Below are 20873 nucleotides of genomic sequence, written 5' to 3' on the forward strand. Positions count from 1 at the left end.
TTGTTGCAATATAATTGATAGATTATAATGGACTGTGCCTGAGCTCAAGACATCCTGGGTTGATTTCCTGCTACATTCATGTGCACAAACCTCCTACTGTTTCAGCTAATGGAAAAAGTGCTTTTAATTGTGTGAATTGGGATTTCTTGGTGGCAGAATAACCACTCACTCCACAGCAGTAGTCTGCTGGGGATAGGGTGCCTGGGTTTTTGTATGGAATATGCCAGGGCCCAGTACCTCTTTGTAGCTCAATGATGCAGAAAGACAAAGTAGCTGAAATTTCACCCAGCCACAGAAGAGTCCTGGGTTTGACTCTGTGTTCTGACAGAAATTGCCTTAGCAACTCCTCAGTGAATGTGTCTGCAAAATGAGGGAGATAATGGGGATGGAAGTAGAAGGCAGTGATATTTATTTCCTCACTTTTGAAGAACAGTATCATATCTAACAGTTTGTACTGTGAAGTGCATGTGACATTAGCAGGTGTGGAGTCAAGCTGGGACTCTGCCTTGCAGTGTTTCTTCACAGCAGTGCACACCTGCATCCTGCTTTGTGATGTAGCACTACACATGAGGAAATCCATATGATGAATTGGATGGGCCCATTCAGCTGCCTATGCAATGGACAACTCACCTTACTTTGATACCAGTTCCAAAACTTAGGCTAGGACCCCACAAAATTACTGTGGGTACAAATATCTGGCTAGTGACTGCTTCATTTGGATGAAATAAGGGGTTTGCTCATCTAAGTAATAAGCCACATCTCCTCTGCACCAGGATAGATAGTGCCAGGCAGTCTCTATGAGCCAATATCTGTGACCAGTCATCATCTATAAAATGGTGGAAGCACACATCTGGCACTTGAGATAGCTCTTACTCCCCATCAGGCTGGGGGGGAAGCCTTGTAGATGATATTGGACTGCCTGGGAACACTGTTTCCTTCAAGCCAGCTGTTTCTCTAGATGCATGAGACATGTTCTCTGTACATAAAGAATCATAGTATTTCTCACAGGCCCATATCTCCATCACAGCTAGTGGACTTGGCAGTTCTGAGCTGTTTGGCCACGGACAAGCAGCATCCTAGGGAGCACTTTCAGGGAATTGTTTCAAACTGCTTTTGGATAGGTAGGACTTCTTTTGTGAGAGTGCTTTTAGTTTGAAGGTTGTGCCAAAATTAAAGGCCCAGACAAGTTTGTTGAATGATTCAGGTTGGAAGAGACCTCAGTCTATCCTCCTGCTCCAAATAGGGTTTCTTCTCCAGGCTGAACAAGCCTTGTGCCCTCAGCCTCTTTACAAAGGGCACGTGCAGAAGCAGAGTCAAAACCAAGAGCATTTAATTTATCTGTGCTGCATCCTGGCCTGGCAGCAGTGGAATGAGCTGGCACGAGGAACACGCTGAGACAGAAGCATGACACACTACTGAGGGTAGATTGACTGTTTCAACACTGAAGCTTTGAGACTGATTTTTCTTTCTTATACCATGACTTGGACCTGAGTGTAGTTCAACCTATGAGGTACTGTGAACATCAAGTTAGCCTTGGCCAGGCTGTGGCAAACGCAGAGTGGATATGGTTACACTGACTGGACATGGGTGCAGCTCTGTGCCCATTCCTGATGGATATGGCTTACCTGGGTTATCACACCTTGGTGCTGAGGCTGGATGAATTCTGTGAGGAAATGCTGTCTTTGGGAGCTTGTCTGAAATTAGAAAAGCTCACCTTGTATAAAGGATACCAAGGATAAAGTTTAAGGGCCAACTTGTCAAAGTATTTAGGCATTTTATCGCTGTAGCTAATATAATATCCAAAAGCTTATCAAATGCATTAACCATTAGAGAATGCATTTTATACAAACCACATAGTCTGCTAGTGCCAAACTTGTATGCCCTTTGGTCAGCAAGATCCCCAGCACTACCTGGAAAATAAAGATACCTACTAGGGGAGAAAAAGAGGAGAAGGTATAGTACTTCATTGCATCAGGTCTGAAATAGAGTTTTAAGGAATTATGGTTAGTATTAATACTGAAGCTGGAGCAGGAGCAAGAAATGAGGAAACCACAATGAGAAAGAAAATGACAAGAACAAGGGAATAAAACAAAACAAAACAACCAAAACAAAACAAAACAAAACAAAGCCAGAAGAATAGGGAAAAAAAATAAATAAAAATCTGTATTTAACAAAGTGCAGTCTACAAAGTAACCAAATTCCAGAAAAGTAATTATGGACTCGAGTCAGCACTGCCAGGTCAGGGAGACACCTGGAAAAGGCTGCTGCGGGCCGAAGTTCTCAAAGGAGGTGGTGAGGTGTCCATGTGATCCACGTGTTACAGCTCTGGGGACCCTCACACTGGCCTTGCAGTCATCCTAGAGTTCATTTGGGTCTGATGCCCACGTCTTTGAGGATATAACCCTGCACCAGGCTTTCCCCTCATGTCTTTCAGTCTTGGCCTTTGTCTGCTGTGAAAACCCAGGCATCCCTTGGCCCTTCCTCAGGTGCTAGCAGTCTGGTCCATGAGGAGTTACTGCTCACACAGCTCAAGACAACACAGATGTCTCCAGTGCCACACGAGCTGAGCCTTCCCAGCTGCAACCCTAACAGGTTTGCTACTCAAAAATAATACCCTGCTTCTTAATTCCACCAAATAATGTTGCTGCAAATGTCTTACTCTTCAGTGGGACAGACTGTTGTCCCACCACTCAGGCAACTATTGTCCTGTCACAAAGGCCTCTTGCCAAACAAGTTGGTTTCTTGAATTGTAACCTAAAACACAGTGCAGGCAGGGAAATCACTGACTTCATCACAGCAGTGTGAACACAACCCCATCCCTTAGGGCAGATGTTTCATACAGCAGGGGAAATGGGGAGGCATGAAGGATGTGGGTGGTGGATAGGAGTGAGGTAATGTGGAGAGGGTGATATCATGGTGCAGCCACAAGGGTTGGATGGGGCCTAAAGAAGTAAATTTTGGCGTGTTTAGCCTCATTTCCCTGGGAAACAAGGCTTACAGCATCATTTTGGGTGTATATGTGTGCACATGCTGTAATAAGGGAGAGGCTGAGCCTTCAGAGTAACCCTCATGAGGCGCCAGAGATCCAGAGGAGTGATCTTGACAGTGCCCCAAGAATGGAGAAAACCTCTGTTGAAGCCTGCATTTTATTAAACACAGGAGAATGTATCCACCCATGAGATGTACACTTGCATGTGTCCAGGCTTCCCTTGATCTGTTTCTCAGGCAACTTGTTACTGAATTTCAGTTGTGCAGCCGCTTGGGGATAAGCATGTATCTCAAAATTTGTAATCCCAAATGTATAACAAAATGTTTGTTTTAGAAATACCAGTGACTGGAAAGTAAGCATCAGCAGAAATCAAATACTGGTGTATGTAACAGAACAACATCTTCTCTGTAGAGCAATGATTCCCAATTTCTTTGGCCCACCAGAGCATTGCAGCCTTCAAAATTTCAAGCAAACATCGTTCACTCTTATAATGAAGCTTTTAGCTGAAAGCATTTTTATGATACTTTCGTTGTGTAGCCAGAAATGATGAATTACCTTATCCATTACAGCCACAGCTTGAAAACACAACCATAAATGCATTTTCTTTCCCCTTATTCTACTACTTCTGATGCAAGCTGCATGTTTTGGGTCCATCACAAAAGAGCAAAGATTCCCATCAGATTTATTTGTCATGCACTCAGGTTGTACAAACTGTTCCTTTGCAGTTTTTGGTTTTAAATGGTGAAAGATTGTTGGATACCATGTATTTGATTATAAAATGTGTGCCTTTGTACAGCAATAAGGCTCTGGTGTCTGCAATGAGATTGTTTTGTCTTGTGCTCACGCTTTCTGATGCTTTTATGAGAGATGCTTTTCGGTTTTTACTTCTACCCATTTCCACATGATAGAAACTAATCTGAAGAAATACATTTTCATGTACCTGAATGTCAACACAGAATGGGAGATTTAATCCTCTGCTTTCTGTTCCATATTTAGTCCTTTGAGTACACAGAAGAAAAACCCATGCTCACAGTGACCTACATAATCCAGCACAGTGCCTAATCACACCTGCATGAGGAGATTCCAGTGGTATCAGGGAGGGAATGCGGGCTCTGGGAGACCCCTGCTAGAGCCCTGCTCTGAAGACTGATATGAGTCACTTTTGCTCTATGGAAAAACGGAGCCTCCTCATGTAACACAGCTTCCACAGAGCTGAACATCAAGGGCACAGAAACTGATGAATCTTTTAAAATGTATTTATCATTTGCCATTTGTTTTTTCTTATGGTGGCACTCACTTCAGGGTGACTCAGGGTGAGCTTCTGCAAACTAGAGGCCGGCTGATTTGAGCCATAACTATGCCTGTCCTGTATCATGAGGCAGGGTAATCAATGACTCCAAAACAGAGAGGTACATCAAAAAACGAAAAACAAAACCAAGCAATGAAAGCCACATTGCTCAGCATCAGCAGTGAAATAGTTAGACATCTCTTCAGGATGGATTTATAGACTAGTACCATTCACAGGCAGAAGCAGAACTTGCTGGGGAGGATGCTTTAGAAATGCAAAATTAGTAACAGTAGTCCTAAAAACAAAATTGAGTAGGGAAGCAAAGCCTGAGGAAGCACAGAAAAATGGCACAGCTGCCGTGAACAGACCAGATGAGGGCTGATCTAGGGTAACTCTTCCCAGAGTTTTCTCCTTGCAGCAGGATGCTGGAATACTCTTTGGTCTTTGTGAATGAGGGTATACATGCCAGCATCTCCCTTGGTGCCTGTCTGCATTGAGGACACAGATTAAAGCAGGAGAAGAAGACAGTTTATGGGCATGCTTGGTCAGAGTGAGATGGTATTTTAAAGCCAGGGGTGCCATTTTTGGTTACAACAAACCTCAAAACTCGAGAAAATGCCTTTGACAAACAGTGTCATAGTGTTGCTCGCTGCGACAGAGATTTCTGTACGTGCCCAAGGCAATGGGTCTCTTTGCATTGTCAGATCCTTCTAGCTACTGGAGGCTACTGAAATTCAGAGATGAAGAGATAAAACAAGAAGATTACAAGTATTTATACACAAATGAGCACCACCAGGCATTTCAGGTGGAATTTTGAGCCCCTGTGCCTGGCACGAAGCCCTGGCTGCCTGTTTTGCTCAGAGGACATTTGGATCCTAAGATATATGGGTTTAAACCCTTATTTTTAAACCCGCCCACATCCCGACCTGAGTGACACCTGTAGCTGTGGCCAGCACTTCAGTGGCCTCAGGGCTGGAGCGTGGGGGGACAGTGGGTTGAGTCGTGAGTGAGTCCCGTCTGTGGAGTAGCCACCTCGTGCCTCAGTTTCCCCATTTTTGTGATAACGCAGGGGGCGGCTGCGACCCCTCGGCGGGATGCTCTTGGCCGGGCTGGCGGGCATCCGCGCCCCGGCACGGCTGTCGCCAGTCCTGAGCCCCCACCGGGGCAGGGCTCGGGGAGCCTCCCCGGCCCCGGGTTCCGCGCGGCGGGGGTGTGAAGCCGGGCGTTGTGGGGCGGCAGCCGAGTCCCCTGGCGCCCCTCAGCCTCCCGCTGCCTTCAAAGGCCGCCGAGGTCGCCGTGGGGCGCCGAGGGGCCGGCGGCGGGAGGGACGGGGGCACCGCCGAGGGGCGGCGGGGAGCGGGCGGGGGCCGGGGAGGAGTCGGCCCCGGGGCGGGGGTCGGGCCGGGCCGGGGGTGGAGCCGCGGGCTGGCGGGTCGGGGCGAGGGGGAGCCCTCCCCTTCCCTTCACGAGCGAGCCGGAGCCGGGGAAGGCGCCTCCGCAACTCCTCCTGCCCCGCCGGTGCCGCCCGCAGCATGGTGAGAGGGGTCTCCGGGCGGGAAGTTCGGCGGCGGCGGCCGCCCCGCCGGCCCCGGCCCGGGCCGCGCTCACCGCCTCCCCGCTCCCTCTCTTGCAGATCTGGAAAACTCTCCCGCTGCTCTGCGCCCTGCTGGCCGCCGCCCGCCTGCGAGCCGAGGTAGGCGCGGGGCCCCGGCGGCGGGACGGGGAACGGGACGGGACGGGGTGGGGACAGCGGGGGCACCGCGACGCCCGCCGGGGAGCAGTCGGGACCGGGGAAAGTGGCAGCCGGGGCGGAGAGGGAAGTTGCGGGGCCGACGGGCGCCTCGGTGGGGCCGAGGGGCTGTGTCCGCTCCTGGGTCGGACCCCTGCATCCCGCCTCCGGGACGGGCTCCCCGGGGCAGCCCCCTTTTCTCCCTCCCTCCTTTTCACCATCCCTCCCTTCCTCTCTCTCCCGCGCGCTCTTTCCCTCGCTCTTCTTTTCTTCCTTTCTTTCATTGCAATGACATTGAAAACCTTTGAAAGCCCCCAGCTGCAACCCCCCCAGCTCTGTTGACAGAAAACAAACGGTGCCTGCATTCCCGGTTGCGGCGGCCTCCCTAAAAAGTGAAGTCAGAAACAAAATATTTGATAATTACGGCAGGGGAAATGTGGAAGTGATTTGAGGAAAATGAACTCAAGCTGGGCTGGGAAGGGAGGCCGAGCCTGCCTTCGGAGGAAAGCGGTCCCGCTCGGGGGGCAGCTCGTCCTCCCTCCCTGCATTTTTTCTCCCTACATATTTCTCCCAGATGGTGAGACCCACCCTAGAGCATCGCAGTTTGGCTCCATTTAAAAAACCCAGCAAAACATAAACACGTCTGGTTCCCTCTTTTTCTGCCTCCCATCCGTGGACTGTGCTGCCCGGGTTATGGTAAAGAGTGGGGTTTAGGATGGAGCCCATCGCTGTTGCTCTCTCTCCTCGGGCAAAGCTCTTTGTGAATTCCCTGCAACAGCCAGGTGAGGAGCAGAATTGAGACGGGGTGGTTGTTAGCCAGCACTGTTGGGCTCTGGTCGCTGGTGTCATTAAAACCAAGGGGAGTGGGACTGAGCTGTAGTATGGACCAGCATTTCACATCTGCCTGTACATGGTAATACTGTAATACACATTCTTCTCAAAGCATGACATACTCATGTAGTGAGCGTTTCCATGCGTCCTCTCCAACACTGTCCTGAATAAGCCAAATCATGTTTATTCATTTTCTTAGAAGGCCTAAATAAACCTTAACCAATGTACACCAACACCTCTGTGGGAAGGAGGTGTCCAGCATCCATGAGAAAAATTATAATAACAGCTAAATAATGATGACACTGGTCTGAGTTAAAGCCTTCTGGGCTCAGTAACCCAGAGAAACTACCAAAATATGTTTGGTGCTGCATTTGTGATTTCATTGGTGTCACTAAGATTGCCAAAGTGCTAAATCCTGCTTTTTGCCGAATGTTCTCTAATTTGTAGTACCTGGATAGCTTCCCAGATGTAAGTACTGTCATGTCTCTGTGCCTCACCTGTAAACTGAAAGTAAGAAAAATATACAGTCATCATGTTCAAAACTTGGTTTTAAAGGCCAGTTCCTGCTTGAGTGAATAAATTAATAATTATGACTGGCTTCAGAGATAATGGTCCAAATGGCGAACCAGTGAACATTTTGGTTTGATTCCAGTCTAAGTTCAGCAAAACTTGAGACTGATGACTGAGTTCTGGGTCTGGTTTCAGGGAAAATGGAGACTTCAGGCAACTTTGTTTTGGGGTTCTGTTTAATTCCTCTTTGCTGGTAGCTGCCAATATCAGTTCAGTCACAGGTAGCATCCCACCCTCAGGGATATTTAGACCTTCTCATTTTCTAGGGAGTGGGGTGTGCTTGAAGGTGAGCTGCTTGTAATTCAGCAATGCTCAGTAATTCAGAGACTGCTTTAATGGTTGCCCACTTCTAAATGTAACTTGTTACTACTTTACTGCATCACTGGCATTCGGTAAGATTAGTGTGGCATTTTCCTGTGTGGTTTTCCCTTTCCAGATTCTGGAAGTGATAAGCCTCTCTATGCCATCTGTTTTTGCTGCAGCTTGCACTTTGTCCCTTTCAGTACTTTTGGAATATTAACACTGAGCCTTAAGCTTCTAATCCTTTTGTTAGCAAAACTCAGAGTTGTACTGGGGTTCTTGTACAACATTCATTTCTACAGCATTGTTAGGTGCATAATTAGAGTCTTGAAAGAAAGAAAGAAAGAAATTGCTTCAGTAAATGTTCCTGGCATAACTTTGTGCAGACTGGAAAATCTGAGGCATGCCAGAACTTGGGAGCTTTTCTTGGCCTGGTTCAGTAATAGTCACAAGAGCAATAGACGGTGAACTGTACTCCTCGGATGGAGGCCAGCCACCAGCTTCAGACAGCCCCTTTTATCTCTCTCTTCCTGGGTCAGACTCAATGAGGTGGCTGTTCACTCGTATTAACAGGGATGCTACAGATGTGAAGTTACTCATATTCTCAGCTAGGGCTCCCAAAGCATATGGAGTGGTTTTTGGGAAACATCCATCATGATAGAGGAAAAGGGAGAGGCTTGAAATGTCTGTTGAATGTATTAAAAGTCAATCAGTAGTTCACATCCTGCTGGAGTAAGTTACCTAGTTAACACTGGAGAGGAATCCAGTTGCTATTTGACTCTGCCCATTGAGGGCTGAAGGGTGATGTGTGGGACCACTTCTGTAGCAGTATCAGTCTGTGTCCCACCAAGATACTTGTTTCACAATAAGAGTGAGGGATTTTCTTGCTTTTATTTTTGCTTAAACCTCATTAAGAGTCTTTGAGAAAGTTGTTTTCACCCTGAATTTTAGATATTAGCAAAGAAGTTTATGCCAGCATGAGTATATTGGTGTGAGCTGTGGACACAAGTCTTCTCTTGAATACAGCCTTGCCAAGAGGAGAGGTCACTGACCTGGCCTGCCTTCTGCTCCTTGCAAGTTTTCTGGCCATTCAGAATAATCTCTGGGGCCTGTAGCTGTTCTCCTGAACTATCTTTAACCCATTTCTGGCCAAATGAGCCAGCCTGTGGAAGGAGTTATGTGTAAATGGTTTAATCTGACTTGTCTCATTTTGGCTAAAAAGGGCAAGCAGAGGAAGGCCAGTGACTCCCCTCTTGTGAGGAGATGTACAGACAGGTCTGAGGCACTATAAATCCTGAGCGGCAACAGTGGTGACAAATATCTGGAGGCAGATTTATAACCCTTTCTAAAAGCATGGTGTTTGCAGTGTCTACATCTTTTGTAACCTTGGGATGATTTTCTTTTTTTCACCTGACCTCCATTTCCCTCTGTGTAATTTTTCTATATGAAAAGCTGAAAAGGGATGTGAAAGAGGAGAGAAAAGGCAGAGGTTTCTGTTTGCTTAACTCACCTAAGTGCTTCCTCTTGATCTGACTTGGCTACTTTTTCATGTAAGGAGAGCAGCTCTTCACCCTTTCCAAGACTTGTGCCCTTTGCCAGCAGAGTACTTGTGTGCACCAGGGGATTCGGAGCTGGGAATTCAGACGGTCTTCACAGGACTTGGTGTACTTCCTCCCACTGGGCTGTTCACATAGTGTGGCCAGCATCAGGCGCTTGCCTTGGTCAAACTTTTCCCATGTTTTTGCAATAGATAAAACCTAAAAACTGATGTCTTAGTAAATGAAAAGGATTGAATTTAAATTGAGATCTTTATGCTGTATTTGGCCCTGAAGTCATCATTTTAATAAGTTTGCCTTTTGAAATTAAATTATAGAGACTTTATGAGTAGTTCAGTCCTCCTTTAACTGATAATTTATCCAGGAGAGTGGACAGAAAAGGCTTCATGGTGGCAATCGTGTGGGTAGCTCAGGCTGTTTTTTATATGTGCTGGCTTTGTGCAATAAAACCCACCAGTAACACATTCATAAAATAATATAATAAAAATTACTTCCTAGGTATAGTCTAGCAAGCACATCTTCAGTGGAAGGAAAGATTGCATCCTTTTTTTCTCCTTGAGCTGGTTTTGGAATGATAGGTGTCTTCCTTCTTGAAATCCTTCCCTTGAGTGCCAGAGCAGGCGTTGCTGGAGTTGCATCTCAAGACAATAAGCACCTTTTAAGTGGGGGGCAGGGAAGAAGTAATTCTTCCCTGGGAGCACAGTAAAGGCTCATCCGTGCAAAGCCTATTTTTTAAGGTGCGTGCTGTGCCACCAGGCAGCTGCTGTGCTGCAGATGTTCCAGGAATTGGAGTCAGGGAGAGGGACCAAGCGGTTCTGTCCAAGGCACCTCATTGTGCTGATGTCACTGTCCAAATGCCCCGTGTAGGAGTGTTTAAACAGCCTCCCCGGCTGTTCTGAAGGGGCTGTAACCTCTGAGCTGCAGCATGTGTGGCACAAGCTCTGCAGCAGACGTGATGTCGTGTAGCACTTACATGTGCGTGGCACCCAAATGTTGCTTCTCAGATGGAGCTGCTGTCAGAGCCGAGCTGCTTTGTGCAAACGCGCCAGTGGCTGAGTGAATTACTTTATCTGCCAGAGTGCAAATTCCTTGCCGGTAATTAACAGGGGGCTGCTGCTGGGGGCTGCCGAGGAGGTAGCTCTGCTCCCAGCACAGGAGGAAGGGACTGGCTGAGTCTCCTGTTGCATTTTCCAGCTGCTGTTATTGGTACAGCTGCTTACCCATCGGGAGGCTTCGGGGCACCTTTGATCTTTCTTGTGTGCTGTTACATGAGCTGAGGAGTGTTTCTCTTTGTACAGAAGATACTTTGTCACAAGTCTCAGCCACATGTCTCTTCCCAGACTGATGAGACTCCCATTAACCATATGTGTTTCCACCATATATCCTGTGAGCTTGATGAGATTGGTTCCCAGAAATGCCTTGTTTACCTGGGTTGCATCTACCATTGCAAGGAGGTTGGCTTCTGCTTTACTGTGATAGCTATGCTAATCTGTGAATAACCAGCATTTCCTTGGAGAGATTTCTCTCACAGTATTGTCTCTGAGTTTAGCAAGCAAAAAGAGCAGCATGCTGTTGTGCTGTGAAGCGTACTTCCTTCCACAGCTGCATCTGGATGGTAGACAAGGGGTTATACACATCTGGATTTTACCAGGGTTTGTAGGTTTTGCCACAACTGTGTACAGTTAGATGTGAGCTGGTTAGAGCAGGGGTGTATTTGCTCTCAACTGTGAGGTTCTGATTTCAACTCCTGAGGAGTAAATAAACAAATGGCAAATAAACAAGTCTGGAGGCTTCAGTGTTCCATTAAAGCATAGATAACTGTAGCACAAGCAGCGATTGTGTGACATTTTCTTGCTACTTTTTCTCAAGTGTGCTTCAGTACTGATCTGGGCTGAAGACACCAGGCTGCAGCAATGAGTGGCTTTCCTTTCTCTACCTTGCAAAGCAGCTACCCAGAAGTGAAGTTCATATAAGCTGCTGTGAAATTTTACTACTGTGCTGTACTTTTGTCACTTATTACAGTGTACCTCTTTGTTTTGGCATGGGCCCTGTGGTTGCTTGGGGCAGTGGTTTAGATGAAGGCTGCCTGTAAGAGTTGAAAAAAAGCAAATTCATGCTCCAGTCTGCAAATGTGGAATTTCTTGCAGACGTCTGCACCTTGTTTGGAGTACATCAGGAGGCCTATATGCTAGAAACAAATTGGAGGCTCTTCTTGGACAAATACCTTGGAAAGAGCAAAGGATTTGGGGTGGATGACTGGGGAGGAGTTTAGTATCTTGTTAACTTCAGCTGGAAGTGAATCCTATATTTCCAGAGTTTGACAGCTAAACAGTGTTTTCCTTGGCTGTACCCTCTCAACTGCTGTCCCAGAGATGGACCTCTAAGCACTTTCTCAAAATACCTCAATGCTGTGTAATGGACCCTATAGTTCTTGTTCTTAGTCCTTCCCTTTTGCACTGCAAAGAGCAGCAAACCAGCCTGAAGGAATAATGGAGAGAAACAGATAAAAACCCACCAAAACAGAGCCTCTGTGTTTCATTAGCAGGAGGAGAGGATTTGCACACCTTATGCTCCAAGCATAGGAGAGCTGTTTTGACAGCTATTTGTTATCCAATGCTGGCTGTCCGTAGCCAGTACATGTTCCTTCTGATCCCATCCCTGCTGCTTGCTTAGAGTCCTGAGATAGGATCAAGAGACCTTGGGAATATGAATGCTGGTGGAGCTTCCAGTGCTTCATCAGCTTTTCCCCAACAATTAAAGTTTTCAGGAAACAGTGATTTGAAGATTGGTTTATAGCCAGAAACAAATTTTTTAGTTTTGTATCTGTGAGGAGACCTAGAGAGGTCATGGAAAGACTTGCTGTGGAGTTACCTATGGCAGTAGTATTACTCAAACCTGAAAGTCTTCCAAGTCATGGGAGGGGAGCAGAGGACTTTAAAGTCTTCAATAAGAGGGAAGCAAGAGTGGGGTGACTGGAGTGGGATGGCAAAGGTACCTGCTTCTGATGGAGAGATGAATTGGTGAACTGTGTCCTAATGAAAAGAGCTCAGGGCCTGTGTATACTTCCTGCCATCAGAAATGCTATCTTTGTCTGCCTTTTCTTTGTCACCCTGCTGCTGTGGTGAGGTATTTTGGGGTTGAGTGTCAGAGAGGCAGAACATGGAATTTCCATCCATCCACCAGGATGGGCTTTGGCAGGCACTGGCCAGCTGATACGTTGGCCTCCAGTGCAGTGTTGTCCAGGGATGGATTTGACAGCAAAGCCTGTTGCTGTTTTCCTGATAATGAGTTGATCTGGAGGACTGTTCTAGGAAGGTGCCCCTCCATGCTAGAGTAGCCCCTGCCATTTAAGCAGTGGTAATTTTAGCCTGAAGCCAAGAGCTTTCCTTCTGCATGATGTAACTCCTTGCATATGTACTTCTTGCTGCTCTGGGACTTTCTTTCCCCTCCCGGTTTTGGCTGCTTTTTCATGTTTATGTTCAAGGAAGCTTAAGTATGAGGGATTGGAATTGTTGTCTCGTTTCCTATATGTAGGAGGAAGCGATTTCATTGGGGAATTTTTGCAATGTCTGGATCATTTAGTTGTCTGGGTGAGTAAAATTCCTCAGGGATAACTGTAAAGGTTGTGACCGAGCTCTGGTCTGCAGTTCATGCATTCAGACCCAGGGCTCTGGAAGATGAAAGTGGCAAGGGACCAAGCATTCATGTCGGAGGCATCGCCTTCAGCTTGGCAGAAAAGCTGCGGTGTTCCTGTCTGAGGACAGCGTGTTTGCTCCACATGGTGCAAGCTCTGGGGTATTCCAGTCCTAAGACAATGAATGCCACATGAATAGTGTCAGCCTAATGTTCATGCAATGCTCTCCCTCTCCAATTGCCCTGTGGATGGATGATGGAGAAGTCAGGTTGTAGCAAAGGCTCAGTTTTTCACAAAGCTCTTTTTCTGTCATCCCCAGGATCGGGGCTTGGACCTGATTGTAGAGGGTGATGTGTAAGGGTAAGGAGAAGCAGCTTAAGAAGGGAGTACTTTTTTATTCTTTGCTTGTTCAAAAAAACCAGACTGGTTTTTCTACAAGGTATCACTTCATGCTCTGGGATTAGTAGCTGCTTGTACAAACCATAGCCATTAGTGTCTTGTCAAATCCAGTTTTACACATCCCTGATAAGTGATGCCCCCTTCCTGTTCTATGAAAAATGATACCATGCTCTGGAATATCTCAGAGTTAGCAAGTTTATCTTCACAGTCCTTTTCTGTGAGCAATTAGACCATTAATCTTTTTATTCTCTCCCAACTGTCCTAATTACACCCCGGTGTTCAATGATAATCAGTGCCTCCCCCATGCCATTATCTCCACCTTGTACCAGTTTATGGGACCCCCTCAGCTCAGTGCTTAGCATGCCTCTTTTAATCTCCTTGTAGCTCCCTTCCTCCTGTCAGTGCAGGAAAGGAAACAGAGATGTATGTGATCATCTTCTCTGTTTGGTGTTACCTTTGAACCAAAAAGCCGGTTTCAGCCGTGTTTAGTGAAGAGTGTTAATTTCCTATTGGATACTATGTTGCTCTAAGTTTTGTAAAAGTAGGTGCACTTACTACTGCCTTACCAGAGGGAAAAGCTTGAATGTGTGATCAGCTTCTTCTGCTGGCCAGAAAAGCAATTTATGAGCATTCCCCAGCGATTTTGGTTCATACCTTTATAGCCACTAAATGTCATCAGCCTCAAGACAGCAATCTGCGGGAAGCAGTTTGTAGAACAACTTATTGTTGCTCAACTTGGAACTCAGTGCTTTTTCTTCTCCTCTTCGGCGCTCAGACCTGTGTGCAGTCCACCAGGAGGGTGTTGTGGAGAAACTGAGCCAAAGCATAGCTAATCAGGGGGCACAAAATATGGTTTGTTACACCTCCTGTGCACCCACACCCGTGCACACAGAGCCACTATGCTCAGTCGTGTTACTTGCCAGTAACTCCTGCAGCCCAGGCCTGGGATAATGGAAGATGTAGCAAAATTTCCAGTCAATGTGGATTATTTGTGGATTTCCTATCTTGCCGAGTGAGTGTTAAATCTCACTGTGGTATGTGAAAAGCTTGAACTTACACCGTGCCTGGGCCACTCCTGACTTTGTGCACGTGAAAACTGAAAGAGATGGGAGAACAGCTGGATGTCAACACCTCCTCTCAAATCACTGCCAAACTTTTCTGCAGTGCAGTGGCACACATCCAGAGGCTGGGGTGAGTTAGGCCATCCTGGCTGCAGATGCAAGGTCAACAGTAAACCAGGATTAAACAGAGACAACTATTTGAGGTTTGGGTGTTTTGGTTTTGTTTCAGGTTAGTATTTATTTGCTGTGGGGTTTTGGCAGGGTGGAGGGACTACAGCAGACTCTAAGCATCTGTGGTTCAAACACTTTAGAGCCTGTGGGCATCAAGAAAATGCAAACAGACTCTTTGCAGACCAATTTGTCCTCACTCTTAGCATGATGCAGTGATTTGTATGTAGGCTTTGGGCAAGGTACCTTATTCCTCTAAGCTGTGGTGCTCACATCTGTAAAACAAGGATAACAATGATTCTGTGCCTCATAGCTGGGTTTATAAAGCTGAATGCATTCCTGTTAAGAAAAGTTTAAAAGCTCTCATGTAGAAGATGCAGCAGGCATTGCAGAGGTTCATTCTCCTTGCCAGCAACAATAACAATAGTAAGAAAAATGGAGACAAAATGTAGACCAGAGTTACTGGGTGATACAGCAATTTCTTGCCAGCCAGTAAAGATGTGCAAAAAGGGCTTAATATGGGCCACCATGAAGGTGTGAACCAATGGCTCGCAGCTGAAAAAGAGGTGGTTGAATGTTTTGATGAAGCCAGAGAGAGAAAGAAGCAGATGGTAAAGTGGGAGAGCTGGGGTGTCTCAGAGGGGATTGCATTTCTGGGGTGCATTTGCTCTCTCAGGAAAGCAGTAAGTACCTCTCCATCCCCTAGTATCTCAGAGGGAAAAAACTAGAGCTGTGCTGTCAGGGCAGCACTTGACATTATGGCAATGTAGGTTTCCCAGTGTTCTGGTTAAGTAGAGAACCTTACACAGGGCATAGCCCCTTGTTTTCCCTGACAGGTCTGCCAGAGGTTGACAAGGCAGAGAAGATAGGTTAGTGATTTCCATTGGTTGTCATGGAAACTAATGGAAATTACTCTTTTCTGTCTATCGTATATGAAGATTTTGTTAAAACAACTAGGAAGCATTCTTTTTCTCTCTGTTTTGTTTTTAACACTTTAACTGCTGACTTCTGCTCTTCAAAAGTACTTTGTTAGCAGAATTTTCCTAGGGAAGTTTGTATACAGTTTTCGAATGCTGTAAAGTTTGTATTGGGGATGAGCATCTGAAGTAGGGCAGCTGCTGGGCAGTTTTGTGTGCTGAGCTGCTTTCCACCCTGACAGCTTCTGCAGGGTACCCATGTGACCATTTGCAGATGATTAGCTACTGTGAAAAAGCACAAGCTGGATAAAAGGGGGATGATAATGCCAATTTATCAGCCAGTGATTTGTCAGGCTTGCTGACATAGTGATGGTGAAGAGCTTAGAGAATTTCAGATTAGAGGTGTGGGTGTAACACAACATATTATTATTACTATTTCATGTAAACATCAGCATGTCTTGTTGCTAAAAATATGGCTGTCTACCAACTCCACTAGAAGGGGCAATTTTGCCCATAGATTAGTAGATGGAGAGGCCAGAAGGAGCTATTGTGCTTTAGTTCTGTCCTCTTGCCTAATACAGCCCAAATATCTAGGTTTTTATTAATTCCATTTGCTCTGGACTCTACAATGCAATTTAAAAACATCTAGTCTTGATTAAGTAATTACTACAAATGGAAAATACCACTGTGTTTGGTATATTGCTGCAGTGGTTAATTACCCACATGCTGTTACACCTAATTTCTGGCTTGCATTTGTCTAGTCTTGATGTGTAGATGCTGAATCTTCTGTTTAATCCACTAAACAGAAGAACCTTTAGTCCAATGTGTCTGTTCCCCGCTGCTGTAACTGTGGTCTGCACAAGGACTGCTCCCAGACTTGCCTTTGGCAAACTGAACAGTCTGAGCTCCTCAAGCCATCCACTGGCAAGGTGAATTTCCTAACCTCTTGCTGAGTACCGGGTCTCCATGCAATGTGTCACCTTTGCCAGTGTGCTAGTGCTCCCTCTGTGATGGCAGGGCACCTCCATGTTACTGGGAATCCATAAATACCGGGCAATATAAACTGTGAAAAGAAGAAAGGCAAAACCACTGTGTGCTCTAATTTACTGCTAGGGAGTTGATACACATTAACACACCCACCATCAGGAAGCACCGCTGGTAAAGCTTTCCCAACCGGGGTGGGGGGGGGTTGCTCCCCTACTACACAAATGTGCTGTTGTTGTTACCAGCTAAAGCCTTGGTTTTGAGTTTCCTAAAATACATGCTTAAGTTAAAGGTCAATATTTGGAGGCTTTCTGACCCTCTTCACTTCACAGGTGAGATTTGACTGGTCTGGGGACCAGGAGGTGGGTTCAGCACAGCTTGTGTCCTGTAGCAGGCAAGTGGCCGAACTGCATCTCTTCAGCCAGCTGGAGCCTGTCCTCAGGCAGCCTCAGCTGAAGCTTGCTGGGGCTCCTGTGCTCCCCAGCCCTGAGGATGGTGTCCCTTTGTCTTTAAGTAGGGATGTTGGATTTTTTTCTCCTCTGAGAGAAAGTAGGAGGCTGTCTGTGTTTCTTGGCCTCAGGTCCCTTCTGGTTCACAATTTGGAAAGACTAAGTGGGCATGGCTGAAGGTTTGTGCTTTCACAGCTTTAAGGCATCTTCCTGCACGACAGTCTTTACACGGCAGCAGAGGCATTCAGATAAAGAGAGCTCATGCACTTTTTCTGTGGCCAAGCTAGTTGGAAGTCTCTTTTTGCCAGTGATGAGAGGTGAAAGGAGGTAGTTCCCTTTCCTGAGGTGATGCTTTCACCCTGTGCTCTGCTGCAAGCTTGAAGATAATTTTCAATAAAATTCTGGCAAGATGCAACGAAGCCCAGTTTCTCAGGGCTGTGATTTTTAGACTTGTAGCCAAACTTCCTAAAGACATGCATCTAAAGGAGTGGTTACAGAGTGTGTGAGTTGCTCTACCTATGAGCTGCCCTGAAGAAAAGTGAGCATCTCCTGTGCTGCTTTGTCTTTGTGCTCCCTCTTCTTTTTCCTCTGCCCTTAGGCAGCTGAAAACTGAACTCTGCCCCCAGAATAACTCTGGATGTTTGCGATGAGGGTGAAGATAGTTTTTAATTTTTTATCTTTAAAGGCATGAGTGAAAGCATTGCAAAACGGAGCATAGGGAGTGCGAAAGAGCTGCTCTCCCTCTCTGCTCCATCACATTCCCTACAGCCCCTGTGACAGAAGCCCTTTGTTGGCTGCTCTGTCTTTTGGATGCAGGAGAACATTAATGCTTTTTCAGAGAAGCTGTGGTCTGTCCCCATGGTTCCTCTTATATAAAACCTCTTCTTTGGAGCCTCCAGCAGCATACAGGTGAAGGGGGATTTCCACCTCTCCACAGGACATTTACCCATGGTCTCCTGCTGGAATGGGGAACTTGTCAAGTGTTCATTTATTGCAGGAGGGCACTAGGTGATGTAGTCAAGGACATAAGGTACCGTGACTGAAGGGTGGATACAGAAGCATTCATCAGCTTAATTCTGGGTCCTTGCTCATACTCATGCAGTGCATGGCAGGATAGTGTTAGGGAACAACTGCAGTTGTTGGTGGAAGGTGAGGGTGGGCTTACCTGGCAGGACTTGCAAGGCTTCCCACAGACTTCCTGTGTGGTATTGGATTAGCACTGAAGACAGATAATGTAGCTAGCATTCATTTAGTCTCTTAAATGATGATAGTGGTCTGAGCCTAAGTACTTCAAGATGGGTGTTTTGGTAGAATTTTCTTGGTCCTGTGTTAGTGTGTAAGATTCTTAAAGGAGAGCTTTCTACCCCATGACCCCATTGAGGTGATAATGCAGTGTAGTTCATGTCTGCTTTCAGGAAGCAGCTATCTGATAAAACAGTGGAGAGTGTGCATACAGCTATCTCAGCTTTCATACCTAGGCCTGTTTGTTTAGCCAGCAGGTGTTCACACAGTAAGCACCAGGAGCCCCAAATTAGTTCCTTTCAGCCTCTGTCCCATCCAGCAGCATTATGTGTTCCTAAGAGGTTGTTGAAAGCATTAGGATGTCTTGGGGAGCAGTGCCCATATTTGCATCATTATTTTTTATAGGATTTAGCTGTTAAAAGCCAGGCACACTGCATACTGCTGGCTGCTGTCCCAGTGTTAGTATAGTCTGATCTCTTTGCAGTTGAATGGTTTCTGACAGGGAAGTGGGGAAGGGAGGAATTAAAATGTCTTGGCTCAGATGAAGATACAAAACTTAGGTAAGATGAAGAAACATGGTGAAGTCCATGCATGGAGAATGCAGATGTGTAAAGCATGTGTTTCACAAACTGTTGCTTGGTGTGTTTGATGACATACAAGAAGGTGAAGGAACAGGATTTAATGGAACATTGATATGACTGGAAGAACAGCATCCCTTATAGCAGGGCTATCCTGGCATTTTGGAGGATATGAGGCTCATGAAAGTCAATTGTGTTTTGCTGTAACAAAGGACTTGGAGGAATAGGCTTGGACAGCTGAAGTGCAGTGTGGCCACAGCCACCTGCGGCAGCCTTTGGCTGAGATTGCCATCACACGGCAGGGATGACTGGACAGGTTGTGAGCATGTCCTGCAGTACTTATGGCACAGTGTGCACAGGTAATGCACTGGAAAAGTGTGGGGCAGCTGTATCAAGGGAGATGAAGCAGTGAGCTTCATCTCCCTTGAGATGTTCCCATGAGGAACACCTCAGCAGGAACTGCTCCACAACCAAAGTTGGGATACCTTTGCTGTAGAGCACAAATTCATTGGTGAAGGAGAGAAGGAAGCAGTCACAAACAGTGTCCCTTTTAGAGACTTGATTTTCATCCACACCCTGGACTTCATGTTGCTGACTGAAACATTAAAGGCTTCTTGTATTAAGGTTCACTGCTGGGACTAGATTTTGTTTGTGTATGTTTCACAGTGTCGGGATTGCCAAGGGCAAGAGCAAGCAATACACGCATGGGTAAGGGGGTTGTGGTTCACCCAGTAGGTGAGAATTGGTGTCAAGGCCTCATGAGTGACAGGCCCTTAAAGATCAGCACAAATATGGAAGACATTCACAGTAAGATATTTAGCCTCTCTTTGGTGAGGACTGTTTCCTTCTGAGTTACTGTATTGAAGTGGCTCAGGAATTAGAAGTGCTGGAGCACTTAAAGCACAAGTAGGAACATGGACCCAGCAGCTGGATTTGCCTGGGCTGTGATGAAGTTGTTCAGTGTTGAGATTGCAGTAAATCTTTCATTACAGGCTAAGATTATTTACCATATCTTGCTTTTGCCATAAACTAAAGGAGCAGACACATACCATCCCTTCAGCTTGGTGAGACAACTTTCTAGGGCTGGTGTCTTGCCTGTGTCTCACCTGAAATGCCTGCACCCTCAGAGGGTCTGGGTGTTTGGCAGGGAAGGACTGGTTTGCAAGTTTTATTCTAGGAGCACTGTTAGACCTTCAGTAAGGAACTTGTGGGGCTTCTTGGGGTAGTGGGGTTTTTTGAGAGGGTATTTTTGGCTTTGTTTGTTTGCTTGTTTTCAGGTTATTTCAAACAGAGCTAATCCAAGTTACTGAACAGTAATTTAAGTAAGTTAGTAAGTTACTGAGCAGTAAGATTGGCTTTCTTTGCAAAACAAACCAATACTCAAAAAGTTCTGTGTTGAGGTCCTGAACTTTTCATTGCACAGCATTAGACTTTCAGTAACTGCAAAATTTCCAGATGGCCTGCAGCACCTTACATTGGTTAACTGTGGTGCAATACATTGCTGCAGTATCACATGCTATTTCTAAAATAGTTTTGGGTGAAACTGATCATGTTATCTTAATAGATTTCCTACACCCTGCACATTAATACAGGTAGTGTCTAGTGTAGCTTTGTTTAACAAAGCAAATGGGACATCTAGTACATGAGATTTATGTCTACAATACACAATGATATGTACTTTTAGAGTTTTTTCTCAGTATTCAAAGGCTACCAGTGATTTCCTGGCATGCTTAAGTCAAAGCTGGCTCTGGGGATGTATTTTAATAAATGCTTTGGGTGTGTGAATTTCCTGGGTTTTCTTATATCTTTGTCAAAAAAGAAAACCTATTGTCCCTTCTAAGTTTCCTATCTTAATTTCTTTCAACACATTGCATTTTATATCTGAAATCTGCTCTGCATAGGAGCAGAGGGTCTGGTTGCATTGGGAATTGTAAAAGCAGACTGCTTCTACATTCAGGTGATGTCATTCCTGGAAGGGAGTCCTAGAAGGGGAGGGTGGTGTCAGTAGTGCAGGTATTAGGGTCAGGAGGGCTTCCTTATACCCAGTTAGGCGGTGGAGGATGCTCCTACTTTTACAGTAGGCTCTGAGTTAGTGGGAGCATGAGCAGTGCTGATAACTCTGGCAGACCTGGCTTTATCTTTTGCACCTACAGCTCCTTGCCCTCATGGGGAGCAGTA

General features: G+C 46.0%; 1 protein-coding gene across 1 annotated transcript in view; it reads left to right on the forward strand.

The window, feature by feature from the left end:
* Nucleotides 1-5709: 5709 nt before the first annotated feature.
* FSTL1 (follistatin like 1) overlaps nucleotides 5710-20873 on the forward strand; it is a 52042-nt gene continuing 36878 nt past the window's right edge. The window contains exons 1-2 of the mRNA XM_015646510.3: nucleotides 5710-5812; nucleotides 5911-5970. Of these exons, the coding sequence (XP_015501996.1) occupies nucleotides 5810-5812; nucleotides 5911-5970 (63 nt within the window). The 5' untranslated portion in view covers nucleotides 5710-5809. The remainder of the gene's footprint in view (nucleotides 5813-5910; nucleotides 5971-20873) is intronic.

The sequence above is a fragment of the Parus major genome, chromosome 1 (genome assembly GCF_001522545.3).
Source record: "Parus major isolate Abel chromosome 1, Parus_major1.1, whole genome shotgun sequence".
Lineage (NCBI taxonomy): Eukaryota > Metazoa > Chordata > Aves > Passeriformes > Paridae > Parus > Parus major.